Source organism: Strix uralensis, chromosome 3, assembly GCF_047716275.1.
Source record: "Strix uralensis isolate ZFMK-TIS-50842 chromosome 3, bStrUra1, whole genome shotgun sequence".
NCBI classification, from domain to species: domain Eukaryota; kingdom Metazoa; phylum Chordata; class Aves; order Strigiformes; family Strigidae; genus Strix; species Strix uralensis.
This window is the reverse complement of record NC_133974.1, coordinates 109,530,267-109,551,017: the sequence shown is the minus strand read 5'-3', so window position 1 is coordinate 109,551,017 and position 20,751 is coordinate 109,530,267. Positions and strand designations below refer to the sequence as shown.

The 20,751-nt window shown below is 37.9% G+C and overlaps 1 protein-coding gene across 13 annotated transcripts in view; it reads left to right on the top strand.

The window, feature by feature from the left end:
- CDC42BPA (CDC42 binding protein kinase alpha) overlaps nt 1-20,751 on the top strand; it is a 191,607-nt gene that overhangs the window by 159,787 nt on the left and 11,069 nt on the right. For 7 of the 13 annotated variants that reach the window (XM_074863873.1, XM_074863872.1, XM_074863870.1 and 4 more), the window contains 12 exons: nt 345-481; nt 1,135-1,274; nt 2,153-2,234; nt 3,460-3,676; nt 4,434-4,496; nt 5,393-5,986; nt 7,885-7,982; nt 9,601-9,685; nt 11,404-11,527; nt 12,836-12,953; nt 19,064-19,132; nt 19,273-19,458. In XM_074863873.1, the coding sequence (XP_074719974.1) occupies nt 345-481; nt 1,135-1,274; nt 2,153-2,234; nt 3,460-3,676; nt 4,434-4,496; nt 5,393-5,986; nt 7,885-7,982; nt 9,601-9,685; nt 11,404-11,527; nt 12,836-12,953; nt 19,064-19,132; nt 19,273-19,458 (1,913 nt within the window). The remainder of the gene's footprint in view (nt 1-344; nt 482-1,134; nt 1,275-2,152; nt 2,235-3,459; nt 3,677-4,433; nt 4,497-5,392; nt 5,987-7,884; nt 7,983-9,600; nt 9,686-11,403; nt 11,528-12,835; nt 12,954-19,063; nt 19,133-19,272; nt 19,459-20,751) is intronic. The other 6 variants (XM_074863878.1, XM_074863876.1, XM_074863874.1 and 3 more) reach the window with 2 other exon arrangements.

Below are 20,751 nucleotides of genomic sequence, written 5' to 3'. Positions count from 1 at the left end.
GGAGCTTTCAGCTTTTTGTTTACTAGTAGAGTTGGGCCTAGAGGAAATCATACAGATTATTTTAGCATAAGCTTCTGATTAGGCTTGCTTTTACCTGGATGAAACCAGACCGTGTATCCATACACCTCTGAAAATGTGAAAATTAGAATTTAGAGCAGATAAAAGTATGAACTGCTACTGTGCACAGACATATATTTCTGTCTCAGTGTAGCAAAGTTCAGTGAAACTATTCAGTTGCTGTCAAAAAAAAGGATTCCTTTATAAATGTCATCGCCATTATCGTAGCTTTTGCATTGCACAAGAAATAACCATCGAATCTTTTTGTTTCTTCTCTTCCTCACAAGTATGTGGATTCTCTTGCCACGTGACCTGTGCAGACAAGGCTCCTGCAGTGTGTCCAATCCCTCCCGAACAGACTAAGGGACCTTTGGGAATAGATCCGCAGAAAGGCATAGGAACAGCTTATGAAGGACATGTCCGAGTAAGTATCAGGTAGCTGCATTTTGGGCACTTACATTAAATTTGTTGTTTTCCAGAGCTGGAATTAAACTCTAATTGGGGCATTGCAGGGGATGGATTCTATTATGCCTTCAGGTGACAGTTTGGAAACTAAGACCTAAATTTTCACGAAGTAACTCTTAACATTTTCAACAGTAATTCTCTCTCTATCTCTGTCAGCCATTGTGCTTTGAGTTGGTCTTGTATAGTCCATCTCTAGAGATCAGACCATCTTCCAGGGCCTGTGAGTTTTTGAGTCTTTCTCTTGATGCTAGTACTATCTGGGGTCATTGATGTGGATACTTGTACATAAATACTCAAAAAATCACTTGACATAATTTTTACCAACTAGAGATGGGTTTCTTTCTCTGTATGTGTTAATATAGCTTTGAATGAGTTTGTGAAATAAGAAGAACCAACCTGTGGTGCTATGACCTTTTAACACAATATATTGTGGTGTCTGTGTGGCTGTGTTTGATGGCCTTGCTGCACCTGTGCTGTTGCTTATGTTTCTTAACGTTGTCGCTGAATAAAAGCTTTCCATCCTAGATGAGAGAATTAATTTTTATACTGTCTGTTTGATTTTTGAATGCATCCAAACTTACAGAGAGTTGATGAGAATTTATTTTGCTAAAGGTACCAAAACCAGCTGGAGTAAAGAAAGGTTGGCAGAGAGCGCTGGCAGTGATCTGTGATTTTAAACTCTTCCTATATGATGTAGCAGAAGGAAAAGCATCCCAGCCCAGCGTGGTAGTGAGTCAGGTCATAGACATGAGGTAAGCTGTTCGGTGCTGAGTGGGAGGTTTTCAGAGGCACTGGGAGGTTTTTTCCTGCTTTTCCTTTTTGTGTAATCAGTAAGCAAGCCCCAGAGCCTCATTGAAACACTGTAATCCGTGTTGAGAGCCTCTAATTTTCCAGGAAAAAGCAGTGCTTGCAGTTAGCCTGAACTATAGTTGTGTGTTCATCTGTGGCAATTTAAACTTCCATTACTACATCATGTGCCAAAATGCATCTCTTCAGCTGTGTAGAGGATCTGGAATAAATAAAGAAGAAAAAGACATTATTTTGGGGTTGAATAGAGTTTTGAAAGACAGATAAAACTTCGTTACAGGATACAATTAATACAATTTTTGATTCAGAAGGGCTAAATAGTTTGTTCCCACTGTCTTCAATATTACTGAAATACTATTGACTTCACTGAAGGTTGAGAACATTTAACATACCAACTAAATAAAGCTCATCTCTGAACTAGGTTAGTTTATCCAGAAAATCTCAAACTGCTGTAGGTTATAGCTTCTAGTGAGTTTGGACTTTTATGAAAGAGTTGGAGAGGTGTTCTGGGTCTGGGCTTATTTTTTAAGTTTGATTATTTTTATTTTTTTTAAAAGGTTTTATTTTAAACAGATGAAAAACAGATACTCTGAATAGAGTTATCTACATCACCATTTACCAGGAACTAATTATGCAACATTGCATTTGTGAGTTTCATCTGCAGATAAAGGAGAAAGGATAATTTTAAAAATTAAATAGCAGTACTGTCTTATTGTGTCCTTCACAAGACAAGGCTACTGGTACTATGGAAACATAAGTAGAAAGTAAACATACAGATTTTACTTTTTAACTCTTTTCCAATTGTGTTTGTGGTCTCCATAAGGGATGAAGAATTCTCAGTGAGTTCTGTCTTGGCCTCAGATGTCATCCATGCAAATCGAAAAGATATCCCCTGTATCTTTCGGGTAAGTATTATGTCTTGAACCTAGTAACCCAGAAGTACAGGGTTTCACAGTGTGATGTACAGTGTGCATTCACTGACAGCTTGCTAGTATTTTATTTCCCTTCCTTTGCAAGTTCTGGCCATGTGGTATCCATGGCAGCAGCAGCAACGCATAAGGATCTGTACATATATCTTTGTTGTGGTAAAAATGGCACAGGTACATTTAGACAAGCTCTCATCTCCCCCCTTTATGTGGGTTTTATTTTTTTAATCTTCGCGACAAGGCATACCTTTCTCAACCTCCTGTTAGTCATTTGGAATTCTTCTGTTCTTCATGACCTTCTACATTTTCATTTCCTAAAGTTGCCTTCTGCTTCTCAATTTAATTTATTGTGTTATTTCTGAAGCTTTGACTTTATGTATGTTCTCTGTATGTATGCATTGGATTTCTGAAAACTCCCATTCATCATGTAGTCAGTATGGAAATCTAGTGTAAAATACTCATCAAAATTTATGTCTAGTATCTGGTATCAGGATTTTGGCATCATTGGCTTTTTCTAATATTATTCTTATTTTTACTAGATACTCTATTGAAGCTTTGACCTCAGTGAAATATATTTGGTGTTTTATTAATTCCCCTATCATTTCTTTACTATACCATTGTATTTCACTCCTTGGTTTTGGGGCCTTCAGACTGTACATCACTCTGCATGCTGAGAGGAGATAACCTACAAAAGGGGCTTTCATTTTTATCTATAGTAGCTGTACCAAATATGTGAAAAGGACCATAAGTCATTCTCCATAAAGACCATACCTATTGGTTGGTATTTTGTTAAATTATTTGGGACCTATTGGTACCTATTTTGTTTTATTAACAAAAACTATTGGTCTTAAAAACAATACAGAACATTTTGTAAGAAATGCTTTTCATTATAAAATTGCTGTGGGAAACAATTGACTACCTTATTTAGGGCAGACATTTCTGAATTACAGAATAAATACAAATGCATTTAGAATAAAGTCAAAGTTTCCTCTGTTGTTTGAGTTATTCACATCCACAGGTTTTTCTGCTGTGGGTTTTTGATTCAGATAGAGTTTTTTCTGTTAACTAAGGATAAATTTTTGCAGTCTTAGTTCAGACAACTAATTAAAAGGGCACTTACAGGCTTCTGATACCCTTGTAAAAAAGATCATGATGAAATTTTTTAGCATTTATGACTTAAAATACGTATTTTAAAATTTTCCAGGTTACAGCTTCGCAGCTCTCTGCATCCAGTAATAAGTGTTCAATCCTGATTCTAGCAGACGGTGAGAATGAAAAAAGCAAGTGGGTAGGAGTGCTGAATGAATTGCATAGGATCTTGAAGAAGAACAAACTCAAAGATCGCTCAGTCTATGTTCCCAAAGAAGCTTATGACAGCACCTTACCCCTCATCAAAACAACACAGTCAGCAGCAATCATAGGTATGAAATGAATAAGAAGAAAGCTCTAAGAAAAATGGGTATGCTAAAAGCATGGCTGGGGGGGGCGGGGAGGAAAAGGTGTTAAATGACCTTATCTACTGAATAGAGAGTAATATGTGGTGGTTTTATCCCATATGGAAGTATGTATCTTTTTTGAGAGAAGTGCAATTCACTACCCAGTACTTTTGTCAGATCTTTAAGAATATTCCCCCAATTCACACATATTCATAATTATGAATAATTTTGACTGAGAATTGTACACTACTTTTTTTGTTACTCTGTAAACATAGTTCCTTAACTGGGCAAAATTAGCACTATAGAATAGATGTAAATCACTGACTTTACAAAATCTGCTTGTGGGACCAGAGAGAAAATGTAAAAACAGAGAATGAATGTAGTAAATTTAAATGATACTGCGTAAAATATGTTAAACTCTGATTATTTAAATTATCTAAATATGATATAGTTATTTCAAAGGCGGTAGTACACTTAAGTGCTCCAAATGGTTTGTTAAAAATTATGTTTCTTGATGTTAATTCTTTTAACAGGAGACATGGGAAAAGACTTATTTTTTCAGAAGTTTGAAAGTCTGGGAGGTTACCAATGGTTTTTTGTCACATGAATGTGTTGGGTGTGGCTTTCTATTTGTTTATTTCAAGATATTAAAAAACTGTCTCTGTTAATCAGAATTATCACTACTGTTGATGAAGTATTTCCAAAGAAAAATAACCTTTTTTTTTTTTTCTTAATATCTTAGACCATGAAAGAGTAGCTCTGGGGAATGAAGAAGGGTTATTTGTTGTGCATGTCACCAAAGACGGTAAGAGATTAGGAACTGCTAATAATTTCCCTAATATTAAATAATCAGAAAGTGACTTTGTAACCTTTTTTCTCACTCAATATCCTCTGGTTTCATTTTTCTCAATTTACTGCATTATCAGCTGGACAACCCCATGTGAGAGGTGATAATCAAGAAGGTGTTCTGTGTGCTTTCTGTTTTGGGTATCCTTTCCAGTAACAAAGATCCAGCACCTGAAATGCAGTTGAAGGTTTTCTTCTCTTGTTTGAAGCAGGCTCAATACTGAATTCAGACCAGGTTGCTCAGGACTTTGTCCTGTCGGGTCTTGAAAATCCCCAAGTACGGAGGTTCCACAATCTGTCTAGGCTTCCTGTTGCAAGTTATTCTCACAATGAAACATTTTCTTTGTATATCCAGTAGGAACCTCCCTCATTTCAATTTGTGACTATTGTCTCCTCTTCTCCTGCTGTGCACCTCAGTAAAGAGCTTGGCTTGATCCTTTCTGTAACCTCCTCCTTGGTTCTAGAAGTATTGTAAGGAAATGTAATGAGAGATGCCCAAGCTAATTCGACAACCAACATGTTTAATTGTATGTTTCAGTTCTTTGAGGGTTTTTCTTTATTTGGTAGTTTTGTGGCTATAAACTGTTTTTGAAGTGAATACTGAAATAATTTGTTACTGCGTCGGATTTGCTCCTCCCTTCTTCTGATGAGGGAAGGCCAAAGGTCTATCCAGCATCGCCACATCTGGTATTATTCAAATACAAGTTTTGATTCTGTACTTTTTAATACTGCAGGGAAGTAATAAAGGGGATTTCTTGGGTTTCCTTCATAGTGTATCTTTACAAATACATATGTTATAATCAATTCACACTTCAACATTATTTACTTTGATATGGGTTTTTTTTTTTTTTTTAGAGATTATCCGTGTTGGTGACAATAAGAAGGTTCATCAGATTGAGCTTATCCCAAATGAACAGCTCATTGCAGTAATCTCAGGACGAAACCGTCACGTGCGGCTCTTCCCTATGGCTGCTCTGGATGGAAGGGAGACTGAGTTCTATAAACTGGCAGAGACAAAAGGCTGTCAGTCGATAGTTTCTGGACATGTACGCCACGGAGCTCTTACCTGCCTGTGTGTAGCTATGAAAAGGCAGGTCCTCTGTTATGAACTAAATCAGAGTAAGACACGTCACAAAAAGATCAAGGAGATCCAAGTCCAGGGGAATGTCCAGTGGATGTCAATCTTCAGTGACCGTCTTTGTGTGGGCTACCAGTCAGGTTTCTTAAAATATCCCCTTCATGGAGAAGGCAGCCCATACAGTCTGCTCCATCCAGATGACCACACACTATCATTTATCTCACAGCAGCCAACTGATGCCATCTGTGCAGTCGAAATCTCAAATAAAGAATACCTGCTGTGTTTTAGCAGCGTAGGGGTTTACGTTGACTGCCAGGGCCGAAGATCTAGACAACAAGAATTGATGTGGCCCGCAACTCCATCTTCTTGCTGTAAGTTGCTCTGTGTGTGAATGTACTTGCATTGAAGTGATTGCTGCTTGTATTAATAGCCACAGAGAGTGAAGGTAAATGATAATTACCTGACAGCTCTCAGCTTCTGTCAGCATTTTTAATCTAGTCAGAGGTTTTGATCTTGATCTCATTTATGCTACTTTTGGCAACTCTGACCTATACTGCTGTAACACAAGAGAGGAATCAAGGGTCAGGATTTCTAATTCTGATGTCCAGTTTCTAAACACGTGGCCTGATCTCTAAAACAGCCAAAAGCATCAGGTCCTACAGAGGCTAATGGGATCTTTTTTGCATTCACTACCACTGATACTGGACTGTTGTTAAGTCTTAAAATTTGATTGTACTTTAGCTTAGCACTGTGATTCAAGCTTTCTTGATGTTCAGAGTCATCAGCATCGGGTAGTTTGACTTGCTTTCCTCTAATGGTATTTATTCCTGCTTACTGGGGTTTTTGTTTTCCTTATTCCTTCATTCTCTCTTCCTCAGCAGTTTTTGTTGACACTCTTCTCATTCATCTCCTCTCTTGGCTTTTTAAAAAAATCAGTTTTTAAGTTTTTCCCCTCTGTCTCCCTCTTCCCTTCTAAAATACGATGTATGACAGGCAGTATAGAAAATATATTTCATAATCTTAAGGGAAAAATACTGTAATTTTTCAAGATGTCTGTTTCCAGCAAGAACTGTTAAACTTTTGTTGCATGTGCTTTCAAATCTGGGGCTTTATCCTTGTGACAGTTGGAGGGAAAAAAACCCTGCAATGCCTCTCTTCTTTTTAATGTCTTTCTGAATGCAGATAAAGATTAGCCAAATTTGTCCTCAGAGTATCTGTGAATGAGCCCAGTCTTACGTTGATTTTTAAAATAGTCTGCCTTCTTACCTCACTGTGGCAGCAGTACAGTCACACGGCAGAGGAGAGGAATGTTTCACCTTATTTGAGTGAAGCCCCTTCTGAATGTGGAAGGAGCAACTTTTACAGGCTGTATGTCACTTCTGGTTTTCAAGCAAGAGTGTGATTATTACAATGAACTCAGAATGAATGAATCAAAATAAAAGATTTTGTGATAGACTGAAAACCAGGTATTTTCACATGTAGTTCATCTATGCTGGTCATTGACGTCTGTGAAAGTTTTTTGATTGCCTTAAATGAAGTGACTTGATGTTATTCCAGTTCAGAATGAAGGTATATTTTATAGCAAAAACTGTTACATTTAAACACAAATTGGATGCTCTTGTTAGTCTTGGCAGACCATGACAGTCTTGTTGCCAACATGGAAATACTGAATTCTCCTTTAGAAGTGGTCCCAGTGGAACAAATTTCATCCTGGGGAAATGTGCCAGATAAGTAGCACAAGAATTCTCTTTACAATCCAGAAAATAAGAAAAGAGAATTAAAGCTAGGGGGAAACATGAAGATTTTTATGACTGTGTCATGGTGCTTAGTTCCAACTGATATTCGTTTAGTACAAAGACTAAGAGCTCAGTTCATTCAAATGACAGTTATTAAATAACAACAATATATTTTCCTACCACATCATTTATATAATATGAGCTTTTAAAAATAGAGCTTTTAGGAAAAAAAAAACCTTTGAACCACATCAGTGTTTGGCAGAGTAAACTGTAATCCCTTGTAGTTCAAAAAGTCGTTTGGTTCTGCAAAGTTAAAAGAAAGTCATGGAGGTTTTAAGCTTTTTGGTGGTGCTGGTTTGCCTTCAGAATAAATTTCTTGGTAATTTTTGAGTTAAAACATGTTTTGCAAAGATTGTTGTTGGATTATGGGGTGTGGGGTTTTTTTTTAATAAATATGGTTAAGCTATAAGAAATTGTGTATTTTGAGCCTTGTATAAAAGCACATGACACCCTAACTAATCATTCCCTCTCAGGTTACAATGCACCATACCTCTCTGTGTACAGTGAAAATGCAATTGATATCTTTGACGTGAACTCCATGGAGTGGATTCAGACTATTCCTCTCAAAAAGGTAACCTCCTGTTTCAATACCAGTTTATGTCTAGGCTCAATATTGCTTTGCTACAGTCATAACAGGTTTTTTTTAAGCATATTAGAAGCCATCATTAACGCTGCTTGTTTAAACATAATTGAACTAAAAGAAGAGCTACTGCAAAAAAACTAGTGCTTTTTGTTTGAAATATAAGATACAAAATGTGGTTTGCATGTGGTTTCACTGTTTTAGATGAATGGTCAATCTGGAGCATATGAGTATGTTAGACTTACTGATACTGTTGTAGAGAGCAGTTTCTTGGTGTTAATTGCATGTGGCTTCGTTGGGACTGATTGCATCTATGTTATTGCCAGAAGATGGTGGATGTTAAGATAATTAAACAGGCCTTCAAAAATCTGTTCTGCTGCTTGAGAAAATTGTAGACGGATAGGGTTAGAGCATTGTGGTTCAACCAGTACAAATATTAAAACCAGGATGATGTCAGGTTTGGATCACTTATCAAAAGGAAGTTTTTGAAAACTGACACTTCCTTGGTATTTAGGAGGTGTTTGCTCAGCTGTATTTGGAAAGAAAATAAAGAAGTGGGTTTTTTTTTTTCCCCCCATAGTTTAGACGGACTTCAACTTTGTATTAGTGTCAACATAATTCCTTTACTGGCGTACCAATGACATAGAACTACAAGAAATTGCCCTTGTGCTCTTGTGTTAGTCATTCAGTCTCAGCATATCAATTTCGCACGTCAGATGCAGACCAGGATATTACAGCAGTGCTGTAAGGATAAATAATGCAAAGATCAAGGTGCTCAGCTATTAGCCATCTTAAGGAGAGAAGAAGAATCTTGCCTTTTACAGAAAATTTCCTTTACTCTTTCTGATGTCCAAACTTTGAGTTATTAAGCAGTTGGAGCATTTCTTTTCCTACACAGCAGAAAGTGGTTTAGTACTTTGATTAATATTTGGCTCAAGACAGCCCATTTAATGAATGAAGCTACTTTCAACAAACAAGAATTGCTACATCTAGGAGACTCAAAAATGGCAATTTATTATGAAGAGTTTGTTTCTAACACAGTTTGCAGACTTGTAGAGTGGAATGCTTCTTTCCTTTTTGAAGTTGGAAATCACAGATACCAGTAGGTTTTAGCAATCTGTATGTACTCTTACCAAGTTGCAAAGCGTAATTGTGACATGATACTAACACAAAACAAAAGCACAGCTTATTGCTTTGTGCATCTAATAGACAAAATTGAATTGTTATATGAAGTAGATTTCTAACAGAACTATTTATTTAAAAGCTGGGAGGAATGGTGTTAAGCCTGTCTTTAGTGGAATTTTAGGCAACTCCCTCTGTACTCATTCTCCAAACAGAAGTTTAAAATTGTTTTTAACTCTGCTTCGTGGCTTTAATGGCTCACAACTGTTATTCTGGAGAGCAGGTATGTGTCACTGGAGATAGGAGGCACTGCTCCCTCCAGCCTGCAGTTCTGTGCAGCAGGCTTTGCTGTGGCCAATTACGCTGTTCTGCTTTATAACAGTGCTCCTTTTATAGAGTTTATAATGAACCTGGGAGCTCTCAGAATAAGATGCACTACATAAATGTGAGTGATTACTATTACAAGGACTGATTTTCCTTGTTTCAGGTACGGCCCTTGAATACAGAAGGATCACTAAACCTTTTAGGCCTGGAGACAGTTAGATTAATATATTTCAAAAACAAAATGGCAGGTAAGTAAAGAGAAGCCAATTTTCATCATGCAAATTTTGTGTTTTGAAAGAGCATTTTTCTTTGGCCTGGATCTGTGCATTGTAGAAAGTGATCTCTCAAACATCTGTGTGTTTGTTAATTTGGGAGAAAGCTAAAGCTCGCAGATGCCACAGTGGTTGCAATGATGTCTGCCAGGCAGCTACTCGGAACTTTTTTTCCCTTTTGAATGTTCAGTGAAGACTTGAATGAAGACTGGAAATAGAAAATAGACTTACTAAACACTCCCTCCTAATCTGAGATCACCTGCCAGAACACTATTTAAAAATGCCTGCACAATTAAAGACTTTAATAGTGAACTTGGCAGTACTAGATTAAAATTAATACTATACTTAACATAAACAAACCTTTCCCAAGGTTCAGAAAGTAATATAATATTGTGTATTCATAACTTGTTATTAGGGCCACATATGATTGTGTGCCAAAGTTTTTGCTTCAGAGTTCTATTTTTGTTATGAGGCTTTTTGACCCTTTTTTTTCTTTCTAGAGCCCATTTCATAAACGTGCTCCTGAGTAATTTCCTTAACCGGTAGTTTAACCTCTTACATGGAGAGGGGATGTGCTTTGTTTTAACAAATCTATAATTTTTTTTTTAACAACTGTTCTGAAAATAGTGGAAATAAACACTCCAGAATAGTGCTGTTGGCAGTCACTCAGTGTTTATTTAAAATGCTAGCAAATTAGTACAAAAGTAATGATAGTGGTAGAGAGAAGCAATACATATAAAGGTGCAAGTACATGTAAAGAATTTTCAAGTCTAATAAAGAATGAACATTAAAAGTAGAGCAGAAGAGGAAAAAAAAAATGGAGAGCAGAGGATCAGAAGTGAGTAAGCTTTGCTCCTGTATGCTTCTCACTGTCTTTCAGAAAAGGTTGCCAAATAATAAAGTATCCTCCAGGTGTATCTCTTTAAAAGTCTACATGTTTTTTTCCTGAAGCTACGTACCTAGTAGATCTCACACTTCATGAAATCTCCAGATGATCTTAAGGAAGGAGGAGATTTTAGTTCTATACAAAAACTGTTTTGGCAATGAGCAGTAGGTGTTGGGTATGTTCAAGCTTATTAAGTGTAACTTTGGTCTCCATATATATAAAATAAGGCAGAGCAGTTGCAGCGTTCATTCAAAGTAATGCTGCTATTGTATGATTATCACTGCTACACATTTCATGTCTTTATTAAAGACACCTTGGCCAGACATACACATGTGGAAAAAAATCTTCCCTTTTCCCACAGTTGCAATGAAATACATCAGAGTTCAAACATTTCAAAAGGAGTAGTCTCTTTGGAGCAGGGAATGAATGAAAATGAATCTTGCATTGAGTTTCCAGACAACTGGCAGAACAAGACTGTTCCAGTGATTTTCAGTGAGAACTGCCAAAGAAAGTTTGAGGTAGAGGACGGAGGTCCTTTCCTGCCCACCTCCTAAATGTTCTGTTTGAAAGAATTAATCAGTGGTATTTTGAGAACACAGTTGTGGCAGCTTGTGTGTGAAGAAGGGCTCAATCTGTTGCTATGTAACAGAGTAGATGACCAAGAAAACCCGTAAACCAAGGCGCATTTGTTCAGGTTTGATGGGAGATGGGTGGTGTCCAACACTATCAAGAGCAGAGGAAGAAAATGTCTTTGAGTTCAAATTCCATGAATTGTCCCACTGGATCATCATATTTATATTGATTTCAGAGGGCGATGAACTGGTAGTTCCTGAGACATCAGATAACAGTCGGAAGCAAATGGTTCGAAACATCAACAACAAGCGCCGCTATTCATTCAGAGTACCAGAGGAGGAGAGGATGCAGCAGAGGAGGTCGGTATTCAACATGTACTTGTCTTCTGTACATGCCTGTAGGCCCTGAAGGACAGTGACTGACGCAATGTACTACTTCATTTGTTGCTTTCTGCAATGCCCGTTCAGATGTTTCTGGCTCTTCACCACCGCGTTAATCCTTAATGTTTAATTTGTGTTAATACCAGTTTGGATGTGGGTATGCATTGGATACACAAGTATTCATTAGTTCAAATTAATTATGTGAAACAGCTGTAATTTGGAATGCATGTTTCCACATACTGTATATAGGTACGTAGGTGTGCACATATACTGTGTATATATATAAAGATCTGTAATAAACACTTCTCAAAAGGAGATTACATTGCTAACTATGCATATGGATTAATTACTTTCAGACTCTGGTTCTGCTTTTCTTTCTGAAGGCAATTCTACTCTCAGCAGTATTCCAAGGCATCTGCTTTTTTGGTTTATAGATTTAACTACATAAACATTCTATAAATCTCAGAAAACTCACCTCTTCAGAGGACATAGGACTTCAGGATGTGTTTCTAATAGAAGTCTTTAACAGGTCACAAATACTTTCCTAAATGGCAATAAAAATAGGTCTGCACTACCCACAGTGTTCACAGAGGATGTTACTGACCATTTACTGTCACTCACTAAAGATGACCTGCTGCTGTGTTAAGCTGCCCTCCAAGAACTGAGTATTTCAGTTTTCTAACTTGCAACGTCTTCCACCGATGGTTGGCTCCCAGCTTTCCTTTCTTTTTGGCTCTAAGAAAAATAACAGCTGTGTACAGTGGAGACAAAATTCCAGTTCTTGTCCTTGCCTTTTCTGAGCTGATCACGGTTTGGTCTTTAAAATTTTATTTATTCTGAGTTGTGAAATGCATCCTTGCCATTTTGAAGAGCTTTTAATTCTGACCACAGACCGAGAAAGGTACTGCAGTATTATTTTAATTCTATTTTCATATTTTGTACTTCATTTTCACCTCCACTTTGTAATACATCACAAATGAGTTCTGCTTTTACTCATCTTACAGAGCTTTTTACCAGCTCATAGTGGTTGTATGTTCTTTGAATGTTAGTAACTACTGGGCATGGGCTGTTAGGCTGCAAACAGCATTCTTTTCTTCTGGCCCTTTGCCCTGTCTTCAAGCTGGAAGCTTGTCCATGCCAGTGCTGATAGCAAGGGTTTATCACTGTTAACATGGTTAAATAGTTAATTTCCATTTAAAAGTAGCTGATAATCAAAGCTGTACATGTTTTATAAATGTCGATCCTCACCTAGAATGAAATATCTAAACGAAGTATGTTCTCTTCCAGGGAGATGCTACGCGATCCAGAAATGAGAAATAAATTAATTTCTAACCCAACTAATTTTAATCACATAGCACATATGGGTCCAGGAGATGGTATACAGATTCTCAAAGACCTTCCAATGGTAAGTACAAAAGTACACGTGAGGGTGACTGACTGCAACAGAGGCTGCAAATAAGTGAGAGAAAGACAAGTACAATTTTAAATATATATTCAGAGTGTTGATGTATTTCATACCAGGAGCAGCATAGCTAGGGAACTGGAGCTGAACATGCTCTGCTGTATGTGATAAAATTTAAACAAAGAGGATGACACCTAAGTGTGGAGGGGAGGAAGAGGAGTAGCTAATGCCTCCTGGGTTTCAAGGCAGTTTGGCCTCTCAGTGGTGATGATGGTTTTTATGACCCATATGAAGGGACAAAATTAAGAGAATTTGGGCCTGTGTTCTTTGTGGGAATGGAAAAAGAAATTCCTTTCTCTGTGAACTGTAGTTCAATTCCTTTCTTCTCTTCCCATCTTTAGCTCTAACTTAGCCTATTTCTTCACAGCCTCTTTTCCTCAGACAGTGTAACTATAGCAGTTTAACAGTGTGTAGTGCCCAAATTTCCTTCCATGCTGAAGATGCTATTTTTCATTTTCTCTCCAAATTAACTAGTCTCAATGAAACAGAACTTACATAAAAACTAACCTTTTAAGTTGAAAAATGGAAAAAAGAAAACATGTAATAGCACACACACATGTTCATTTCCACAAGACCTTATGTAGGAAATACTCACCTGGAAGTTACTGAAATTTTTGATGAGCTAAAGACCAATTAATATTTTTGTTCATAGCAGAGTATCATACTGCTTGCCTCAAGCTGCTTTGAGCATTTTGTTTGCGTGTTCTGTATTGTTTTCTAAACTTGTCCACAATGACACAGATGGGAATCAGAAGATGCTAATTAGCACTGTGAGAAAGGTCAAATGATATGATATCAAGCAGATGATATGAGTACCACCATAAGACACAGGCATTAGTACAGAAGCGCTGTCTAAAATGATCATTGCTATTACTTGGAGTTTGTGCAGAAAGCAGGAAGTAGATGCTGAAATTGGGATTTTCAGATGCTGAAAAGCCCAAAGGAAACAACAGTAAGACTGGAAAATAAAGTGTGCCATGCAGTTGCACTAGTTTAGGAGCTTAGGAGCATAACTTCTGGTCTTCAGATAGCATGTGCTGTAAAAGTGAGGTAAAATGAGTACTTCTATGTTACACTTTACCATAAAATCTGTAGATTGTACGTGAGCCCTTCTGGCACTGCGTTTTCCTTACATGAGAATATGCAAGGAAAGGAAAGGATTTACTTTAAATCTCGTACTAGAGGCACTCTGAGAAACCTCTCATAACAAATACATTCAGTGCAGTTGAGCAAAAAACTAACAGAGTGTGTGTGTGTGTGTGTGTTTCTAAATGAATAAATAATGAAGGAGCTGCTTCTAGAAAACACATGACAAATCCAAGGGAGGTTCACAGGTAGTGTTTATCTTACCTGGATGTGAGTGTACATACGTCTAATGTTAAACAAAGAATGATAATTTGCTTCAGGGCAGGATGTAGATCAGAACCTTTTTTCACTTTTCCATTTCTTGTGGGTTCTTTAAAATATTTCTGGTTCTTCTCAAGCAGAGAAAATAATCTGATACTGATAAAGGTAGGGCAAAAGACATCCCATTCAACACCATCAGTAGCTGAAAGTTCATGGGAATCAAAAGCTGCAAGGACTCTTAATCAAGCTCCAAATCTGACAAGTGTAAAATGAGGAATGATTTTATCTGTAGAAGGGGATTTTCTAGAGTTACATGGATTAATATTTCTTCAGCTATGTCATCTCTAAATGGCTTTTAGCTTTGAATTAATTCTAATTATGCAAGCCTTGTATTAATTAGCTCAAAGGCCACATTTGAAGTTAGGACTGGTATTTGTTTCTTACCAATGAATATGACGTTTTGATAGAAATTCATGAGTCACACTTTCCACACTTAAAAGTGATGAGAAGACATTAGAAAATATGTTCAATGTAGAATTGATTTCTGCACTTGTTCCACTGCTGCAGCTTCTTTTTAAACTTACTCTTAAAAACTCCTTTTTGCAAGTAGGTACCAATCTTAATGCTGGGAGATGTCACTGCAGATAAAACAAATCTGACATGTATTTTTCCAGCAGCTCCTTGCACTATCATGTTGTATTTGTATTCCTAACTTAACGGGTACAGAATCGCGTCAATCACGGGACTTGGAAGTGTGTGAATTTGAAAGTGTAATTTGAGATTAGGAGATAAATATTCTGTCAGATTAGGAAATAAATGTTCTGTCCAGGCAGCTTTTTCTTTTCCAGCAGCTCCTGTAAGGTATTTGGCTGGACTAAGTTTTCATCTAGTCTGTTCCAAACGACTAACTTTGTTTCTCAGGCACAAAAATAGAAGAAAAGGAGCTGTGTGTACATATGATGTTATGTATTGAGTCTAATGTTTTATTTGAAAGATAAATTTAGGATTAAAAGAAAGGATGAAAATAGAGGACATTTCCTGGACAATCAGTACATAAGGTAAAGAATACTTATCCAACCCTGTGTACAGTTCATCTGTATGTGGTGGTTTCTTTACAAGGACATAAAATTATTTCACTAGATTCATACCTTGCTCCAAAAGGATGAATAGCTTTTTTTTTTTTTTTATGCTTCTTAGCATGTATGATGATTTTGCAGCAGGAACATCTTCTTTGTATTTTTAAATAGATTCATATGTTTCAGAAGAAAAAGTATTTATTTTTAAAGAACTATGGGAAAGATTGCAGCATTTTACTTCGAGAATGCCTGTTTCTGTTTATGAAACTGGATGATAAAATACATTTTTGCATTTAAAGAGGGCTACCACTAGGGGGAACTACTAATGCAAGGCTAACGGTTTTCTCAAGTTCTCTTCATCCAACTATTTTAGGTGATACAGCTTCTTTTTTTTTTATGAGATACTGGAATACAGAAAGTGTATGAAAGAATGGAGTGAGCCTTTTTATTTGCAGTTTCTTCTGACTTATTTTAGCAATTTCGAATTTGGTTGGATCTACTGATACAAATGTGTTCATCCAGCATGAGCTTTCACTGAAGTCAGTATAGTGCTATGTAGGCAGAAGGGTCCTTAGTAATAAATGGGTCTTAATAGAAAATAGATATTTTGATCTCCGTGTTGGATGAGATTGTCACAAACTAAATTGCCAGCTCAGCCAAGCTTTTATCTAGCATCCATGGATGAACTTTACAAAGCAAAAGACAATTTTGATATTTATGTATTTATATTTATTTATGAATATATACATATTCACTTCATATATGCAATGTGAATCCAATCAAAACTTATCTCTGCAGTCCCACTAACCTGCCTCTGCTGCCTTTTTCAGGGGAAATGCCAAAAATTGAACAAAGCACAGAATTAGAACTGGTAGCAATGTCCCTTGTGTGGCTGGGCTGCAGTATGTCAGTGGGCAGGAGGGGACATACACTCGTGCTGCCTTAACCTGTGGCATAACTGCCTGGTGGGTGCACAGCCAGTGGGAGCTTGCTTGCTGTCTGCCCACTACTGTTCTTAATGGTGTCTTTTAAAAGATCAACTTCAAAGGGTTTGATTTGTATTGTAAATGTACAAAATGAAAATTGGATAAATGGAATGTTTTAAACTCAGGCTCTTTGATATGTTGTATCAGATGCCTCCATGTGTGCAACATACCTGTCTGCATGTGATTGCCCTTGCTGATGCAGCCACGCAAGCGGGAAAGATGCTTTCTCTGTGTGTTGTTTCCAAGGTCTTGGTATGCAGCAGGCACGTGACATGAACAGTGAGATATGCTTATGGCAAATTGCAGGCTTATTAACCTCATCCCACATTGTTCTCTCTGTGAACAGACACCCTTGACTTCAGTATAGCCCTGTGTTTGGGCAGCAACAAACATGCCCAAAGCTCAGAGTGAGATCAGATTTAAGAGAGAAAATATTAGAGGTTATCAGGCTATTGTAAATTTGCATCCTGCTTTTCTTCATGGCGAGCAGTTACTCAGGGATCTGGCTTTGACAAGCAAGCTTGTGGGCTACAACACAACAGAAACCAGAAGTTCTTGTTTGCTGTTACAGAGCCATAATCAGTACGTATTTGTATTCTATTGATGTGGATACTAGATCTGGATCATTGTCTTGTTTTGTACAATTTAGAATCGTTCCTGTTAGTATATCCCCAAACTTATTTATTTACATGTTTTTCTTCCCTAGCAGCCTGTCACCAATTAACTGGCCGTACAGTCTGGCCTCCCTTCTGCCCTCTTGTCCCTTGAAGCCACTTTATCGTGGATGCTCCTTTGTAGTGAAGATCTGAAATCTGGAACTGCACTTACTGCAGCACAGACCACCTCTCTGTGTACATCAGATGTACAGGATTGATTTTGCTTTCATATTCTGCATGCCTAAGTATTTTACATACAAAAGCTACTCTTGACTGCCATTCTATTTCAACATTATGCTTCAGTTGACCTCATTATACATGAGCCATTATACTTCCATTCTAGATGATGTGTGAAGCTTTGCTTGTTTCAAATGAGAAACTTTTAGAGTAAATGAATACTTATCCATATTTGGTATTCTTTAAAGAAAGTGGGAACCCCATGCATGCATCTAATGGTGAGTCCATGGAGAAAGTTCCATGGAGGATCATGTTTAAAATGTTGCCATATCGTGGCTTTCTCACATTCATGAATGCTGGCTAAATATTTTCATGGTCTGCAGCTGGCCTATCCTCTGCTTTTTAGCTTGTGATTTTAGACACTCTCTTTTCTCCCCTATTGGCTCTTAGGAACGTAGCTGGCTTTGCTGCCTGTTCTCTGTTGTGAGCAGATAACTCGGCAAAGTCTGCTTCCCTGGACCATTCCTGGAATGGTGGCTTCTTGTACTGATATTTAGATGCTGCTAAACTTACTAATAACAATTTAATGTATATTATGTCTTATATGCCATAATGTGGTAATTGATGTTTTGGTTAACATGCAAAGCCTCATAATAACTGTGTGTTTAAAAAAAAAAAAAAAAAAAAAAGGTTGGATTTTACCAGCTGAAATGAAGAGAACAGTAACAATAATGTTTGATAATATGTATTGGGATGTGACTTAATGTTCTTCCAGACTTTAATACGTTCTTTAATACGTTCCACATACAAACAGTAGTGCCTTAGGTTTAGTGGAGGGGTAAGCTGTATTTTTACCATATTTTATTTTTTTAAGTCCTAACATTTCTAATGTTACTCAGATCTGTTTGTTTTAAGGTGAAGAAATCAGTTGGGCAAGGGGAAGAGAAAATTAGAAGTTAGAAATTAGAGAAGGCTTTCTGATTTGGTGGTAGCCATTGGGCAAACCACCCCCTTGCAGGCTGACCGGCTGAACACGTACAGATAGCACAGAGAGGGAGACCAAGCCTTGAAACGCTCTTCCGTTAAATCTGGATTTAGATGAGTTTAAATTACAAGAGCACTTGTGTCAGCACATTCTGTAGGGATGAATTAGAAATTGTTTCTGTTTAATTTGCAGGATTATTTCTCCCCTTTCTTCCTTTGTCACACTTTGGGAGCACATTGCTCAGTTGACCTATTAAAAACATTTGAATTTCCCAGTGTTTTTGCACCTTATCTGCTAGGGGCCTAGTCTTCTGCAGTGCAGAGATGGCAATGCCAAGTCCCTTCACTAAAGCACTGTGAGGATTAAGTGAGTGTGCAGAAGGACATAGGCCTTGTGTTGTCTGTCTACAGCACATTGTCGCCGTTGTCTGACACTAACCAGTTCACCTTCCCACACGACCTGTGTCCCTATCCTGTTGAAACACTGTTCCCTCCTGTTAGAAATACTCTGTGTTTGTTGTACGGGTGATACTTGATTTTAATGGAATCGCTAAAATGCATGAATAACAGAAGGAAATCTCTTACAATCTTTAACTGTTGTGTATTCTCATCTTTTTTTCTCCCCACACCATCTCACCTGTGTTCACCTTCCTTTGTTTGTTATGTCTATTTTAGATTGTAAGCTCCTCAAGGCAGGGAACTGATGCTTCTCAACTGTCTGTAAAGCACCTTTTACAACTGTGGTGCTCTTTGAAATATCAAATAATAATAAATATTAGAATCGATTCCCAATGAGTTAAAAGTTTTATTTGTTTTTAATGTTCTAGCAACAGCAAGGGCAGCAAGCCCCTGTGACACCATGTAAGGAAGGTGCTCAGAGGACTGGGGGTGACAATGTAAGAACCTGTGTGTTGACGGGCAGGCAGGGTTGCTGTCTGGCTGTCCTTCAGTGTTTGACTGCTCATGTGGACTGCTGTTGCCGATGTAACCTGTACAATCATCCTTCATTGCTTTCTCTCTCTGTTGTCTTTGATAGCAGCGTTCCCCTTATCAATTCCCTCATCATCACTCCCGTCTGATCTCCTCTCCGAGCAACTTTGAGCACATCTACCACATGACTGTTAATTCAGCTGAAAAATTCCTCTCTTACGATTCCATAAACCCTGCATTTTCCCTGCCTCCACGCTCTGTCCTCGGTACTCCAGACTTTATGACTCTGAGGGTATGAACGGCTGAGTCAGGTGTTCACTCTACTAACATTGTGTGGTTTTCCTTTTGCCTGGCTATTAACATGGGAGAAAACCCCTTGTAAGCGGTTTCCTTCACCCCTTAACTTTCTTCTGTCCCAGCTGATTTATTTTCTGCTATCAGCTGTGGTCTTTCCACAGCTCTGACATGCTAAGAAACAGGTACTTCATGGCTTCAGAAAAAAGAAGTGTAACAACTGGGCTGAACCTTTTGCTATAAGAATAGCATTTTTAATCACCGGGAAGGATGTGGGAATTTTGAATGATAAGTTCTCTGTTCCACAGTGTTCAGCCTCCAGCAGTCAGTAGCCAGGATGCTGTGTATCAGGTTGCATTAGGATCATTAAGTTGTTCAGGATCTGTCTGTGTTGGACTAAACTTTCAAACTGTTTGTTTCTGATGAAATCGTGTGGAATGTAAGAATTTTTACACAGTATTGTACACAGATTGAGATAGGCAGATGCAGGTTGTGCCTCAGTTTCTAGGTTAAATAAGTGAAGTTAGAACATGTACAAGCAAGATCCAAAATTAAAGATGATGGCAAATTGCTGATGTAGATCCTCTTAATCCTGGTAGTTTTAAGCAGAGTCCGAAGTAGGATACTGTTCTGTAGATGTCCTTCCAGTTGGAATGTAGACTGGGGAGATGGAAGTGGTCTTCTCTTTTTTCTTGTATTGTGCATCCTGGTCTGACTACGTGGGGGTTGCTAGGTCCTATAGAAACACAATTCATACTGAAACAGGCACTGAAACAGTGTACCGTGCTGTGGCCTGCAGTTCTGCCTGGGACAGATGCACAGATAAATCAGGAATAATCTGCGAGGTAGATGTACGTGATGGTGGTTGGTTGCTCAGGGTTTGTATGGGTCTGAGCCGTGTCTGCTGCTGTAATGGAAACACTGCTGTTGGTTTCTGAGGCCTCTGGACACCCTTCAGACATGCACCGCAAACCTTCACTGCCAGACTGCTTCGAGTGCCTTTTGGTTGCTGTTCTAGATCCCTATCACTGGGAAGGTTTTTGGATACGTACCTGCATATAACACTAGAGAGAATTTGAAAATGCAGGAGGAAAATTAATCTCTTCCATATTGCTCCAAAACAAATTTTCACAGCTAAGCTTTGACTGGTGATGTGCACGGTCATGTGTCACTCTTGTGAAGTCCCAGTTGTCACAACCATTAATATTCAAAAATGAAGTTGCAGTGTTTTGGAAAACGTGTCTTGTGATGACAGGTCTGCATCCATCCTGGCTTTTCTGCTAGGAGGAGA